This window comes from Capra hircus, chromosome 16, assembly GCF_001704415.2.
Source record: "Capra hircus breed San Clemente chromosome 16, ASM170441v1, whole genome shotgun sequence".
In the NCBI taxonomy this organism is placed as follows: domain Eukaryota; kingdom Metazoa; phylum Chordata; class Mammalia; order Artiodactyla; family Bovidae; genus Capra; species Capra hircus.
The window spans coordinates 60,596,686-60,613,006 of NC_030823.1; the positions used below are offsets into that span (position 1 = coordinate 60,596,686).

Below are 16,321 nucleotides of genomic sequence, written 5' to 3' on the forward strand. Positions count from 1 at the left end.
AGTCTTAACAAATGTTAGAATAAAATCAGAAAAGATAACCTGAAAATTCACAAACATTTAGAAATTTGGCAGCCTATATATAAATAATCCATGGGTTGAAGTTGAAATTGCAGTGGAAATTTTAAAATAATTCTGAATAGAAATGTCATTGAAATTCTCCATCACCACTACCTCCCCCCATTTACTTCTTTCTCTTTCATGTATGCTTCTTTAATTTTTTTTCTAGTAAAAAAAAAAAAAGAGGTAGCTCAATTACTTTTTTTATTCTTGATTTTTTCTTTTTAAAAAATTATTTGGTTTATAGAATCAGATGTTATGTCACCCATTTAAAGCAGAAGCAAAAAAGATCCTTTGAATCTTTTTTCTTCCTGCAACTACTGCCCATTTTTGTGCTCTCTTTTACAGCAAAACTCTTCAAGAGATAACTTTTCTTGCTATCTCTGCTCTCTGACTCCTTCCCCATTCTCCCTTTAATTCATCTCATCCTTTTCCCCAGTACTCAAACTAAATTGCTTTTGTTAATAATTAATAACAGCAGCAAACACTAATGTGTTGTCTGCTGTGTACCTGGCACTGTTCCAAGCACTTTACATGTACTAACTTAGTGAATCCTTACCACAATCTTGTCAGGTAAGTACTGTTACTGTCTCATTTACTGATGAAGCATAAGTTAAGTGAATCATCCAAGGCTGTTACACTTAGTAAGTAGCAGATCCCTGACCTGAATCTAGACAGTCTCCCAGAATCTGTGCTGTTAGATCATATTGCCTCTTTATCCTCTATCTAAATCCAGTGGTTCTTTTATCTGACTTACCTTTCAGCAAAGCTCTTCATTTGATTTCTCAGAAACTACTCTCTTCTGTTTCATGGTCTGTCCCATGGTTTGTTTACTGGTTCTTTTTCCTCTTCCCAAATTGTAAATGTTGGTGTGCTTCTAGGGTTTGATCCTCTTTACTCCTCTCCTCCACTTATTCCTAAGCCCATGACTTGAAATTCTGTTCTTAGGCTGTCTGTAGTCCCAGTCTCTCCTTTGAACTGCAAACTCATATCCATCTAGCTACTGAATTTTCCTCTTGGGTATCTAATGGCGATAGAAACAACTCAGATCTCTAGTAAATGGTGTCACCATTCACTGAAAACAAAAACCTGAGACACCCACATCCCATGTCCGGTAAGCCTCATTCATCTCCATAAATAAATCCTGTCGGTCGGCTTCTCATCACCTCTGTTATCCCCACCTGAATCTAAGTCTCTGTCATCTCTTTCCTGGACTACTACAGCATCTTCTGATTGATCTCCCTTCAGCTGTCTTTGATCTCTTCACAGTGCAGCAGATGGATTGATCTTAAATCATATTATTCTCCAGCTCGGAACTCCTTGTCTTCTGTCACACTATAAGTCTAAACTCTGTACTGCAGCTTTTAAGGCTGTCTGTGGATCAGGCCCTTTTCTACCTCTCCGTCTTCATTTCCTGCCATTTTAACCTTCCTGTTCCATTCCAGCCCTACTGACATTGCTGCTGCTTTAACACACCGAAGTCCTCTCCAGCGTGGGACCTTTTGTACTTGCTGTTTCCTCCACCCCTTTTGTATTTGCTGTTTCTTCTGCCTCAGACCCTTTTCTTTAGAATTTTACCTGACTTGCTTCCTTACATCGCTCAGATTTCTGCTAGGTGTCATCGCTTCAAAGAAGCATGTTCTGTACCCTTGCTCTACTTTACTTTCTTCAGAGCACATACTGTTAACTAATTGTTTATTTGCTTAATATCTGTCTCTGTTATTAGAAACTACACTTAGACAGGCATAGGCTTTGTCTCTGTCATACTGTGGCTTTTCCTGTCATACTGTAGGTATTCAATAGATTCAATAAAGTGAAAGAATGAGTGCTCTGAACCTGTGTTCCATGAGTCGCTTTGCTTTGCCTATTCCATTTTTGTGTCATTCCCCCCAACACACACACCACCTTTTTCTGTTTTAATATTCTAGTCCTCAATTCCTTTGTGTGTGGGGGGGGGGGGCGGTTATTTCCATGAGTGGAAAGTTGATGTATTTGGAGGTCTACAGGTGATAGTAGTAGTATATTCAAATTTTATAAGTAATTCCCTCACTCCTACCCCATTTTGCTAAGGCGATTTGTGTGGAACTTCTTCCGCCTGGAGAATGAACATCTGAATAACTGTGGTGAATTCCGTGCTGTGCGGGACATCTCTGTGGCCCCTCTGAATGCCGATGATCAGACGCTCCTAGAGCAGATGATGGACCAGGAGGATGGGGTACGGAACCGCCAGAAGAATCGGCCGTGGAAGTACAGCCAGAGCGTATCCCTGCGCCGGCCTCGCCTCGCTTCTCAGTATGTATGGCTGCTACTTCTGTGAGATGAATTCCCTTCAGGTTTTAGTACTGGGTAACATTTAAGTTTGGAGAAGGAAATAGTATTCTTGCCTTGAGAAATCCGATGGACAGAGAAGCCTGGCAAGCTACAGTCCATGGGGTTGCAAAAGAGTCTGGACATGACTTAGCGACTAAACAACAACATTTAAGTTGAGAAGCAGTCATGTTGAACGTGATGAAATTGCTGGTGTTCAATCATTTTTCACAACCTATGTATAGAATGTCTTAAAGGACACATAGTGTAAAATATAATTAGTATGTTAATGCATTAATTAATTCCTACTGATTTGGCATTAAAAGTACACTGGGGAAAACTTATTGGAGAATATTTTATTTGACTCTTAAGTATATCTTCTATAAAAATCATTTTCAAGTTAGAAATTTTAAGAGCCCTGGTTCTGCCACTTGACATCTGTGTTATCTTGGCCAAATCACTTAATTTCTCTATATTATTGCTCATCTGGAAATTGGGATTAGTATGGTCCCTGCTCAGAAGGTGGCTAGGTAGATTGTTTGTTATGACTTGGAATTTACACCAGTTTCCTCACAGAAAGAGCTCAATAAGTATAAGCTATTATTATTTTTACTTTCTTAGTGAATACCTACAGCAGTATTTTTATCGGTCATTGACTTTGTATATTCCTAAAAGTTGTTTGGAGGATAGCTGTACCCTCTAAGTGCAGGGTATATGTGGCCGCATTTGAAATTTAGAGACAGTCGATATCACAAAGGATTGGAATAAAAGAAGGGACAGGGAAGTTTTCTGAAGGATAAGGGAGTGTTTGGATAGGCTAGAGGCACAGTAAAGACATAAAGGTGGAAATGAGGGATGGAAAGAAAAGCCATGTGACTAGAGCTCGTAACAAATAGTAACAACATTTAGCTGAATGAAGTGTGATTGTAAAAGGCTGAAATTCAACTTTATCTTGTAGGCAGGAAGAAGTCACAGAGAATTTTTTCATAGAATGTTATGAAAGTAATATATTCATAAGTTTTAATGGCACTGTGCAAGATACATGGGGAAAGGGAAAACTGAAGGCCGGATCAACTAAAAGACCATTGCAGTATTCTTCAGCATGCAACATTAAAGATTTGGATTAGGGCACTTACAGGAGGACAAAAAGGAAAACAAGGAAGCATTTTAAAGGAAGTTTAAAAAAAAATTAGAGATGGTAATAACCCACAGGGAGCAGAAGAGAAATTGCCTGAGCTTCAGATAGAATTTGTAAGTTCTCCGAAGAAGAGAAGGTAGAGAAAAGCAGAGCAAGGAACTGTCTTGGGGAACAAGCACAAGCAAGAGAAAAAAAAAGAACAAATAAAAGGGATAGGAAAAGAATGGTCAGGGAGGTCAGTAGGAAGAACGTCAAACCAAAGCATGATACCACTACATAGAGCAGGAAGCAGAGTTTGAAGAAGCAAGAGGAGGGGATGCGAAGGCTGGTAGAGTTAGCAAGGTAAGGTCCACAAAAGACTGGAAGACAGTGCAATAGATGGTCATCCCACTGAGCTCCTAAATTTGAAAGTTGAATCCTTGCTAGTCACCAGCAGAGGGCAATGCAGACATACACTCTTTCTGCCTCAAAAACAAGGAAGCAGTAGATGTTTATGTTCAGTTTCAGATGTTCAGTGGAAAAACACCAGCATATTAGATTGCCTCCAGAGGAAGACATTTAGAATGATGGAGCAGGTTTTGTGCGAAGGAAGAGAGCAGCGAATCTAAAATAAGATCGGAGACTGAATGCTAAGTTTGAGACTCTTGCAGCCGTTTAACACATCCTTAACATTTTTAATGTCTATTTCTACCTCTGTCGAGTAATAATAATGTCTACTTTACCTCATGGAGCTCATGAGTTGCAGAATATTTTGACTTTATCTAATACTCCATTTTTCATCCTGTGCAAGAATCTCTTTTATGGAATCCTGAATAGTTGATTATCTTAATTTGATTGACAGTCATCAGTGATAGTGAAGTTTATAACTATACAAGGCACCTGATTTTATTGTTGGTTAGTTACTGTGCCAGATAGCTTATGTTGAAACACGCTTCAGTATAACTTCAACCAGTTGATCCTGGGTGGGCTTTCTAACATGACTTAGTATTCTCTCTCATGTGTGCTGTGCAAACTCACTCAGTCATGTCCGACTCTTTGTGACCCCATAGACTAGCCCACAACGCTCCTCTGTCCATGGAGATTCTCCAGTACTGGAGTGAGTTGCCATGCCCTCTTCCAGGGGATCTTCCCAAACCAGGGATTGAACCCAGGTCTCCCGCAATGCAGGCAGATTCTTTACCGTCTGGGCCACCAGGGAAGCCCCTCTTCTGTGTCTACTTCATCAGCTGTTTGAAGACAGCTGTCGTGTGTCTCCTTTAGTCTAAATCTGCTGGCCAGCTCTCCTTGTTTTTCATGTGTTCCTCAAGTGATTTTTCTGTCATCCTCATCTTAATTCTTCATATTTGTTTAATGCTTTACTGATGCTTTTTATATCCATTCTCTCACTTGATACTCATACCGTCTCCATGAAGTAAAAGCAGTATTATGTAAAAAGGAATCATTATTCCTGCTTTACAGAGATGAAAATTGGCATCTCGGAGAGGTTAAAAAAATACATCATAAAACCAAACCCCTCCATTGCACATTACACATGACCTACCATTGTTGTTTCCTTCCTCTGGTTACAACCTACTTTCTTAGTGTTTTTCCAGTAATATCTGAAATTGAATACAAAGCTCTAGGAGTAGTCTATCTGGTATAGTATATAGTGTCCATGACTGGTTATGATGTATTTTTAATGGTAGTAAGATTGAAAATATACCTAATACTTTGGATGTGTTTGTATTTTAGTAATGGACTAAGTTTTTTTTTTTTTTTCCTTTCATTACCACTAGATCCAAGGCTCGTGACACTAAGGTATTGATAGAAGACACAGATGATGAAGCTAACACTTGAATCCTCTGAAGTCTAGATTAACATCCTTGGTTTTCCTACTCTACAATTCTTTCCTCGACCAACGCAACCTCTAGTACCTTTCCAGCCGAAAACAGGAGAAGACATAGAACACATTTTCCGAGCTCTTCCAGATCGGATCCTATGGACTCCAAACAAGCTCACTGTGTTTCTTTTCTTTTCTTCTCGTTTAATTTTCATTTTCTATTTTTAAAACAAATATTTACTTCATTTTGCCAATCAGAGGACATTTTAAGGAACAAAAACACAGTATCTTCTGGATTGTTTACAATCACAAGGACACAGATACCTGCCAGGATGAAGACCAGGCATTGCAAGGACCCTCTGATGGGACGGTACCGAGACACCTCGGCTTCCGCTTGGCCCGGTTTTGACTGGTTGAAACCGGACATTGATTTTTAAATTTTTTGTCAGTTTATGTGGAGAATTTTTTCCTTTCCTTCATACCCAGCGCAAAAGCACTGGCCGCACTTGCAGGGAAAGTGCAACTTAGAGCAGTACCTTCATTCATGAAGCTACTTTTTAATTTGATGTAACTTTTCTTATTTTGGGGAGGGTTGCTGGGTGGGTGGGAAATATGATGTATTTGTTACATATGGTTTTCTCATTATTTATGAAACTTAACCATAAAAGAATGATATAACTCCTGTACAGTGAAGGTGGTAGCAGTGAAGACAGGGGAGACTAATGTCGGACAGCATCTGAGGGTTTGGTCCACGATACCTCTTTCATGAGACGACTTGCACCTGTTTGACTTTTCCTTCCTTCCTTTTTAATTTTAAGCCAAAGTTTTATTACTGATGTTTTGAGTTGCTGCTGCTTCAGAATCCTGAGCGTGTCTCCTGCAACAAAGCCTCCACACATGTCCACGCAACCAGTTGAAATTTATTGAAGAGGCCAGATACATTTTTTTAAGGAACAGATGTGGAATACATTTGCCCATATTCCAACCATAACTGAAGTTACGCCTTATTAAGCTTCAACATGTAGGGTAATTGAAGTACATACAGCCTTTACCAACTTGGGATTAGAAGGCACAGCTATTTCATAGACTCTGTACACCCTCATTGGATAGTTTTTCTTCTGGGCCCACTTACTTTAGCCCAAAGTTGATAAAATTAAAAGTCTGTCTTGGGGAAACCATGCTTTTGAGAGCATAGAACAAGTTACCCTTCCTCTCTCACTGACAGTGATGAAACAGAGATTAGCAGCCATTTCTCCCAGCAGTTTTAAAGGGTGAACATTAGATTTCATGCCCTCCTATGACAGAAAAGCTGCTTTTAAAATTGGGGGGGGGGGCCCTAAACTTGGTTATACACAAAAATCATATTTCATAGAAATTTCAGACTATAATGATCTGTACACAGTGCTCATTTTCACTTTTGTCTGATTTCTTTCCTATTTCCTAAGTCATCAGATAAGCCCAAAAACCCTAAAGGATTTTTCTCCCTTGAATGTGATTGGCGTTAAATTTAGCACTGTCATTTATTTAGTATTAAAAGCATATGATTACTGCCCCTTAATATACCCTTTTGTCATTAGCTCTTATGCCATGCATCACATGTCTTCACTCATCCCTGTCATAATTCCAGGAGATTAATTAAAATTCTTGTTACTACCAAAATTCTACCAATTAACTGACATTTTCTTTTTAAAGGAGTTTTTTTCATCTTTATTCTGTCAAGCTTCCAAAATTTGGTCCCTTCCTGAATTGAGACTTTTTTTTCCTGAAAAATCACTAAGCTCTGTGGCCTTTACTGCTTTTTTTGTTTTGCCAAGCATATTCCTTGGCCCAAAACTGAAGAATAGAAACTTAATTTTTTTTTTTTAGTTTAAATAAAATGGATCATTTCTAATAATCAGTGGTAACAATTTAGTGACCCTTAATAGATTAAAGGTTGCATTATTTATACTCGGGATTTTTTTTTCTAACTATTCTGGTTTTGTACGGTAAAACTATGGGAAATATCACTGGTCTGTCCAGAAGGAGTAGTAATTATTACTGAGTTACATAGAAAAGTCCAGTGGACCAGTCATTTCTTGTACAAATAAATTTGGTGGTACTAATGTGTATCCAGAGCAATTTGACTTGTCAGCTTCATTCTCTGTTAGTAAACCTGTATAATGACACACTTAAAATCTTACAGTTGACTTCTGGTATTTTAATTCCCCAGTGTTTTTACTTTAGTGTATCCTATGACTGGTTTGGTCTTTTTTCAACTATTATGATTCTCGACCCTGATCAGTATTATTTTTTCATAGATAATGCATTGTTCGAATATATTCTTTTCCTGCTCTTGGTCCAGTCAGAATAGTTTGTTCAGGAATGATAAGGCTTAGGTAACTTTCAGCTCACTTTGACAGATGCTTAAACATGTTTTTTAACAACAGCTTTATGTTCCTCCTGAAGCTCTAAAGAGAAAAGAAGGCTTTTCCTCATCAAGAGGAAACAGTTTGGAAGAAAGAATATATAATTTTTTCCTCCAGAAAAGGCAATGTGCATTTTTCTCACCTAACCTTTATATGCTCTAGTTGTGACTGCTGTGTCCTACCTAAAATTTTACTGGAGCGTCTTGTACACTGAAACTCTCAATAGAACTCCTAGGGAATGAACATCACAGAGTTATTTTAAAGGAGCAGCAGTCTAACCAAAGGAAAAACGTTATCTGATTTTAGGTTTAGGAAGTCTAGTTTTATTTTATTTGAGAATCACTCAATTGATGGTATTAGTTAAAATGCCCCTAAATGAATGAAAAAGAAGTATTTTTTAAAAAAGGATAAAATTTCTTTTTCATTTTGTGATAATATGGAAAACATTGATGTATTGATGTGTGTAGAGAAAGTAAAAGACAAAAGTGGCGTATTTTCTATGCACAGATATGCACTCTAATTAAGGCTGCCTATACTATTAAAATGGAGTAATTGAGGATTTCATATCATACAGAGAGACATTAAAATGATCATACATAGTCATCATTAATTAGGTTATAATAGTTATTTTTAAGATTGGAAAGAGGTTGGAAACCTATGTGCAACTTTCTTTTCCAGCATCAGCCCTTTTTCTCCTTAAAAAAGCTGCTTCATTTCAGATACAAAAGCAGTGCTGTGGGAGAATGCCAGTCACCCCAGCAGTAGCACGTGTGAGCCCTTAGAGAAGGAAAACGGAGCCCAGCCCCTCGGATTTGTGACATCCCAGTATTCCAACATGAGAGTTTGAAGGTTTTAACTGAGATGTCGCTGGAAGTAACTTATTGGTATATGATATCCTTCTACCGTGGTTTGACCAAAGTATATTCATGATAACTAGAGAAAGCAATTCATGCCTCTTAACTAAGGCAAGTTAAGAATAGGAGAAAATAGCCTATGTACAGGCATTGATTAATAGACATTTAGTTGAAGAGAAATAAGGTAATTGTGGAGGTAGCAGAGAAGAGCGAAAGAAGTTGGACCTTGGCAGCAGAAGCCGGGCCGTGAGGAAAGTAGGTGAGCTTGACCACATGGAGGTGATGCGGCCTTTTGCGATCTTTCCTTTGGGTGGTTACACTGCTGGTAGACACCTGCCTGTTTTGCTACCCTCTTTCTCCACTACTTTCCTTTACTCGGGAAATAGTTCTTTATGCCCAAATGCAATTTTCTTAGCAATGACTAGAAAAAAATTTTAGTCTAAGGAAAGTAAGTTAGAAAATAACTATCCATGGTGTTATTTTATTCAAATATTTAGGATTCTCTGGTGTGATTGCACTTTATTTGGTAAATCAATTTCAGATTATTTTCTGTAATAGTTTGCATGAAATTTTTTAGCTCTTAAGAAATAAGAGCTGTACAGCATATTGAAATTTTAAAAATTAAGGTGGCTTCTCAGATTGAAAAAAGTTACATTGAATCTAAGGCTTTCTCAACTACAAAATCACCGAACTTTTAACACATCTAATTTTAAAAGCCAATAATAGATATGATCTATGTCACTAAGTTAAGACAATAAAGTTTCTAGTAGAACTTCAGGAAAAGTTAAGAGAAATAAATCAAATTTCTGAGCTTAATTCATTCCTTTTTATGATGCATCTGGCTTATTTCTTGCTTTTGATGATTAGCTGAAGCAAGGAAAGGTTAAAGAGATTTTACAGATTGCTTAAACACACATTCCTGCATTTCAGGTATCAATCTTGATAGCAAATCTTAAAAGCTAACCTTTTGCATTATATTTTCAGTATATACAATGTCAGCACAGTGGCAGTGTGGGCTAGAGTTTATTATATTAGATCGTAAGAAATTTGTGCTGATTAACACTACAAACCAGTACTTTACCCAGCATTAAGCCACAGCACTCACCAAATATGAAGACGTCAAAGAAGTTCGGAGCTTAATTTAAATGATATGAGAAGTTTGCCTGGGAATTGAGAGGAGCCTGCTGATTGGAATGGTTCATCATGCCTTTCTAATATGAATTCGCAAAACTGTGATATTGAGTTGCCCCTTTAAAAACAACCTTCCAGAATGTATTTGCTTGCTTACTATGGAGTATAGTGGTTATCACATTGGCCTAACACTTTCAACACACTTACTACAGAAGAGGAAGTCAAAGGGACAAGATGAGTTTCCCTGAAGAGAAGCAAATCATTATACTGCTTTTCATCTAAAGTATGCTTCCTTATAGCAGGCCTTTAGTTCATTTTATTACTAAAGCAAAGCCACCTTCAGTTTTTTTGTTTGTTTTGTTTTATGCCATCAACCTAAGGAGGACAATCAAATAACCAACTGTTTGCCTTGGATTCAGTGTGTCTGCTAATTACACCATCTCATCTTACATACCTTCAGACCAGTTACTTGACTAAACGTCCACCATATTACCTTAGTTCTTCCTATGCCCTTTCCTCTGTACCACCACAAAACAGAGGAAAGACTTAACTACCAGAAAGATGTGAACTTCTAAGAAAGAGCAAGGATTTCATCTCACTCTCCTTTTATCATTATCTCTGAAGTCCCTCCTTACAATTCCCTGATGGTCCGTGCTGCAACACCAGCATGGTGGAAATAAGGAGAAAGATTGTGGGGAATCCTGAAAGAGTAACTGATTGTGACATTGTTATTCTTTTGAACTATAAAGTAAAATTGTGAGCCACTCACACTGGCAGAAAGAGCAGAACTCAAGCTTTATCACATTGTGAAGATTAATACCTTAACTGTTTTCCAGATTAGCACAGAAGCTTGTATCAGTGAAGAGTATTTAGGAGGGCAATAGGGTGTAAAATGTACCTGTCTTTGAACCCTCTCCTTGCTCATGTTTCCTTCACCCCACCCTACCCCGCCACATTGTGTTGGTCCGGTGATACTATTCTATGAAACTGAGCTATAGTTGTCAAAAGTAACCATGGAATGTGATTAATCCTCTGTGGGTGCTTCTTTTTCTCCCTTGCTTTCTTTCTTACTCCCTCCACTCTGGTAAATGGAAAAGGTGATGTCAAAGAATTGATGCTTGCTTGGACTCCTGTTGTATCTGTGACTATGCTATTAGCTGTCTCCTTTTTCCTTCTTACATGGGTAGAATTCTTATGAAGTGTGGCGTTCCCTTCTTGAAAGTAGGTTTAATGCACAATGTGGTACTGTTTTATAGTTTCTAGATGGTTGTATAAAGCAAAAAGTTAATGTGGTTATGTGTTTTTAAAAGAAAATAAGTGATTGGTTAAAAAAAAAAAAAACTGTTCTTTTTTCATTATTACAAGCTTTCTCTGTTTTCCAACAGTTTACTGACTCCTTTGTTACTGGTGAATGGTTTGTGTGACTGTGTGTTTTTCTCTCTGGGTTTCTTGGATCCCGAACATGATTCCTCTTAGGACTACTAACTTGTTAAGAGTTTAGGGCAAACAGACTTCACGGGTGAACATTTTTTAACTCTAACTAAATTGAAAAATAAAATAACATTTTTCCTTTAGGTAATATATGAAGTGTGACCCTAAAGCAATGGGATTGATGGAGCCAATCTTTTTTTAGTTAAATCCTGAACAGCTGGACACTTGTTATTATTCCATACCCAGACACTGTGGGAACATAGAATTTTCTGTGGAATTCCTGATTACTCATATGTATCTAGAAAAATTTATCAAATTAACTGACCCCAGGATAAATATACCCGAAAAGAGAAAAATATTTTATTGACTAAACCAGAATATGATAACATGCAGTTACCACGTTAAAGTCAGGATAAGCTGTGGATATATACGACTCATTGGATCCTCAGCACCTCTTTCTATAATCTGATGATAATAATACATGCTCAACATTTGTATGCCTATAGGTGTTATACTACATACACTATAGTGTTTTACGTTTTTAATTTTAGTGAAGTCTTCTGTAGCCCTTCGATAATGAAATATCAAAGATAGAAACTTGTTTGTCAAAGATTGTTCCTGTCAACTATTGAATTCAGACATTTTTTTTTGCCTGGAGTTCCATAGATTCTTTAGAAATCTTTAAGCCCACCCCTGGCAGCCTTCATCAAAAAACTTGCTGGGTAGGGTGTTTGCCCTGCTGCCAGCTCTTGTCAGTGACCATGAGGATATACGCTGATTTCCTTCCATGCAATGCCCCAATCTTAGTCTAGTCTGGAGTTCCAACAGTAATACAAATCAGGGGTGGGGAGACGTCCTTTTTCCAAAGGTGTTTTGTCACTGGGAAGTCATACAAATCATATTTACTGAAACGTGTCAAGTACCTAGACGATAGTAGAAGCCTAATAAATATTTGTTAAAGTGAAAGGTAACTTCTAGAGATTATTAGTAGATAAGCTATTGAGCAAATTTAGGAGGTAATTGACTTTTTTTTTTTTTCCCATCGATTGCTACAGAGGTTGTGCCTCTTAGGAACACTAGCTCACTGACAAACTGGTCAGTCAGCCTGTGTTGAATCAAGTTGTGTGAAAACTTGATCCTGGTGCTCCCTCCCTGATTATTAGCAGCTGCTTCTTCATCCCATGAACTTTTTATTCTACTGCACAGAGAACAGATTAGGTCCCCCAAGGGCAGAGTAGTCACTGCTGACCCTCACTGCCCAGCACAGGCAAGGACCATATCTCATCAGTGACATCATGTAGTGTTAGCCCCATTTATAGAGGAGAAAGTGCTCAGTGCCTGGCTGTGGACATTGCAGTAACTACTGACACTGCAATTAAGATGCAGATCTGACTGGCTGGATAGCCCAAATTCTCCCTGTTCCTTAGAAGGAAAAAACACACATATATTTCTTGCTTAGCACGAGCGGCTTCTTTGCAAAGCTATGCCTGATCAGAATGTAACCATTTTAAAGAAAATCAAAGAACACCTTCCCACAAAACACACACACACACACAAACTATAGGTTCCTCAGCAAGCTGGGTTCTCTGATTGTTGGTGAGAATTTATCCTCTGCCCCTTCAGGGATGACAGTTCTTGGGACTCTTAAATAGTAACAAATGAGCTCCTTAATCAGACTGCTTTTCACAGAAGTCTTTTCCCTTGAGCCAGTCACGTTCCTTCCCTCTCTTCCCTGCAATTTTTAAAAGTTTCATCCATGGTGAATCAGGATGGTATACTGGAGAAGGCATGAACTTGAGACGGATTAGGCATTGAAGATGTGGAGAGGAGAAAAGAGCTATAGAGAAATGAGATTGGATGGCTATTGCTAAGTGCCATTGATATCTACAGAAGAAGCCAGAATGGCTGAGGACAAGTACCAGGCAATTGAAAGCCAGATGTAGAATCAGGGCCTCTTTGTTGCCATACAAAGAAGCTCTCATCTACTGTGGGAGGGAAGAGGAAGGACAAAGGACTTAACAGAATAGTAGACTTTCAAAGACAGTTAACCAACCAAGGCAGGTTATGCTAGGTCAGGACCCCCTGCTGGGAAAGCCTGATGCATCAGATGCAACATCTGGTTGGATCCCTTGCATACGTTTTGACTCCTCAAACCCCTGAGAACACTCTGAGCCTGTAGACATAACTCCCCATAATCCTCACTAGCCCTCCCACCCCTGTTCCATATTTTGTAGGAGCTGGGGCATATCCTGAGGGTTCTTGAAGAAAGGGGCCAGAATAAAAGATTGAATAGAGAAGTATGTTTGACTTGGAAGTGCTTCACAAGATACAGAATTTAACTCTAGCAAGGATTCCAGAAGTTGGTAAAAACTGGCTACTAGGATAGCTCCTAGTAGCTTTTTCATTGAAAAAGCGATCGTCCATGTTCAGCAGTTAAAATTCCAGAATTGCTACAGCAGACAGTGAAGGCAAGGTCCACAAAGCTAGGGAAGTGGGCTTGCTGGATACACTATGGCTGGAAGGCCAAGAGGGCTTACCATGAACAAAGGTCATAGAGAATGTACTGGTCAGAGGTATACCAGCATCACTAAAAGTTCAGAGGTGACCCTTCTATGAAGACATCATTCCAGAACTGAATGCTGACAGCAATAGCATTGGGATGGTAGGACTCTGTAAACACAGAGGCCAGGAGGCAGCACAAATCCACCCAAAGTTGGTCAAGATGCCTGTTGCTGTTCTTCAGTCACTAAGTCACATCTACCTCTGTGACCCCATGGACGCCAGGCTTCCCTGTTTTTCACTATCTCCCGGAGTCTGCTCAAACTCATGTCCGTTGAGTCAGTGATACCATCCACCAATCTCATCCTCTGTTGTCCCCTTCTTTCTTTCCCAGCATCAAGGTCTTTTCCAGTGAGTTGGCTCTTTGCATCAAGTGCCGAAAGTATTGGAGCTTCAGCATCAGTTCCTCCAATGAATATTCAGGGTTGATTTCCTTTAGGATTGACTGGTTTGATCTCCTTGCTATCCAAGGGACTCTCAAGAGTCTTCTCCAACACCACAGTTTGAAGGCATCAATTCTTCAGCTCTCAGCCTTCATGGTCCAACGCTCACATCTGTACCAGACTACTGGAAAAAAAAACCATAGCTTTAACCAGACAGACCTTTGTCAGCAAAGTGATATCTCTGTTTTTTAATACGCTGTCTAGGTTGGTCACAGCTTTTCTTCCAAGGAGCAAGCATCTTTTAATTTCATAGCTGCAGTCACCATCTGCAGTGATTTTGGAGCCCAAGGAAATAAAGTCTGTCACTATTTCCACTTTTTCCCCATCTATTTGCCATGAAGTGAAGGGATTGGATGTCATGATCTTAGTTTTTTCAATGTTGAGTTTTAAACTAGCTTCTTCACTTTCCTCTTTCACTTTCATCAAGAGGCTGTTTAGTTCTTCTTCGCTTTCTGCCAAAATGGTGGTGTCATCTCTATATCTGAGGTTATTGATATTTCTCCTGGCAATCTTGATTCCAGCTTGTGCTTCACCCAGCCCAGCACTTCTCACAATGTACTCTGCATATAAGTCAAATAAATAGGGTGACAATACACAGCCTTGATGTACTCCTTTCCCAATTTTGAACCAGTCCATTTCTCCATGTCTGGTTCCAACTTTTGCTTCTTGACCTACATACAAGTTTCTCAGGAGACAGGTAAAGTGGTCTGGTTTTCCCATCTCTTTAACAGTTTTCCACAGTTTGTTGTGATCAGCACAGTCAAAAACTTTAGGATAGCTAATGAAGCAGAAGTAAATGGTTTTCTTCTTGCTTTTTCTATGATCCAGCAGATGTTGACAATTTGGTCCCTGTTTCCTCTGCCTTTTCTAAATCCACCTGGTACATCTGCAAGTTTTTGGTTCGTGTATTGTTGAAGCCTAGGTTGAAGGATTTTGAACATGTCCTTGCTAGCATGTAAAATTATGTGGTAGTCTGAACATTCTTTGGCATTGCCTTTCTTTGGGACTGAAATGACAACTGACCTTTTTCAGTCCTGTGGCCAGTGCTGAGTTTCCCAAATTTGCTGGCATATTGAGTGCAGCACTTTAACAGCATCATCTTTTAGGATTTGAAATAGCCCAACTGGAATTCCATCACCTTCACTAGCTTTATTCATAGTAATGCTTCCTAAAGCCCACTTGACTTCACACTCCAGGATGTCTGGCTCTAGGTGAGTGATCACTCCATCATGTTTATCCAGGTCATTAAGATCTTTTTTGTATAGTTCTGTGTATTCTTGCCACCCCATTGATCTCTTCTATTTCTGTTAGGTCCTTGCTGTTTCTGTCCTTTATTGTGCCACCTTTGCATGAAATGTTCCCTTGGTATCTCTGATTTTCTTGAAAATATCTCTAGTCTTTCCTATTCTATTGTTTTCTTCTATGTATTTGCATTGATCACTGAGGAAGACTTTCTTATCTCTCCTTGCTATTCTTTGGAACTCTGCACTCAGTTGAGTATATCTTTCCTTTTCTCCTTTGCCTTTTGCTTCTCTTCTTTTCTCTGCTATTCATAAGGCCTCCTCAAACAACCACTTTGCCTTCTTGCATGTCTTTACTTTGGGATGGTTTCGGTCACCACCTCCTGTATGATGTTACAAACCTCTGTCCATACTTCTTCAGGCACTCTATCAGATCTAATTCCTTGATTCTATTTGTCACTTCTGTATTTAGGTCATATCTGAATGGCCTAATGGCTTTCCCTACTTTCTTCAATTTAAGTCTGAATTTTGCAGTAAGGAGTTCATGATCTGAGCTCCGGGTCTTGTTTTTGCTGACTATTTAGAGCTTCTCCATCTTTGGCTTGGTGCAAAGAATATAATCAGTCTGATTTGGGTGTTGGTCATCTGGTGATGTTCATATGTAGAGTCGTCTCTTGTGTTGTTGGAAGAGGATGTTTGCTAGGACCAGAGCATTCTCTTGGCAAAACTCTGTTAGCCTTTGTCCTGCTTCATTTTGTACTTCAAGGCCAAACTTGCCTGTTATTCCAGGTATCTCTTGACTTCCTACATTTGCTTCCAATCCCCTATGATGATAAAAACATCTTTTTTTGGTGTTAGTTCTAAAAAGTCTTGTAGGTCTGCATAGAATCATTCAACTTTAGCTTCCTTGACATTAGTGGTTAGAGTATAGACTTG

The 16,321-nt window shown here is 38.9% G+C and overlaps 1 protein-coding gene across 1 annotated transcript in view; it reads left to right on the top strand.

Moving 5' to 3' along the window:
* Positions 1 to 11,095, top strand: part of XPR1 (xenotropic and polytropic retrovirus receptor 1) — a 208,427-nt gene extending 197,332 nt beyond the window's left edge. The window contains exons 14-15 of the mRNA XM_018060672.1: positions 2,128 to 2,349; positions 5,278 to 11,095. Coding sequence (XP_017916161.1) covers positions 2,128 to 2,349; positions 5,278 to 5,338 — 283 coding nt within the window. The 3' untranslated portion in view covers positions 5,339 to 11,095. The remainder of the gene's footprint in view (positions 1 to 2,127; positions 2,350 to 5,277) is intronic.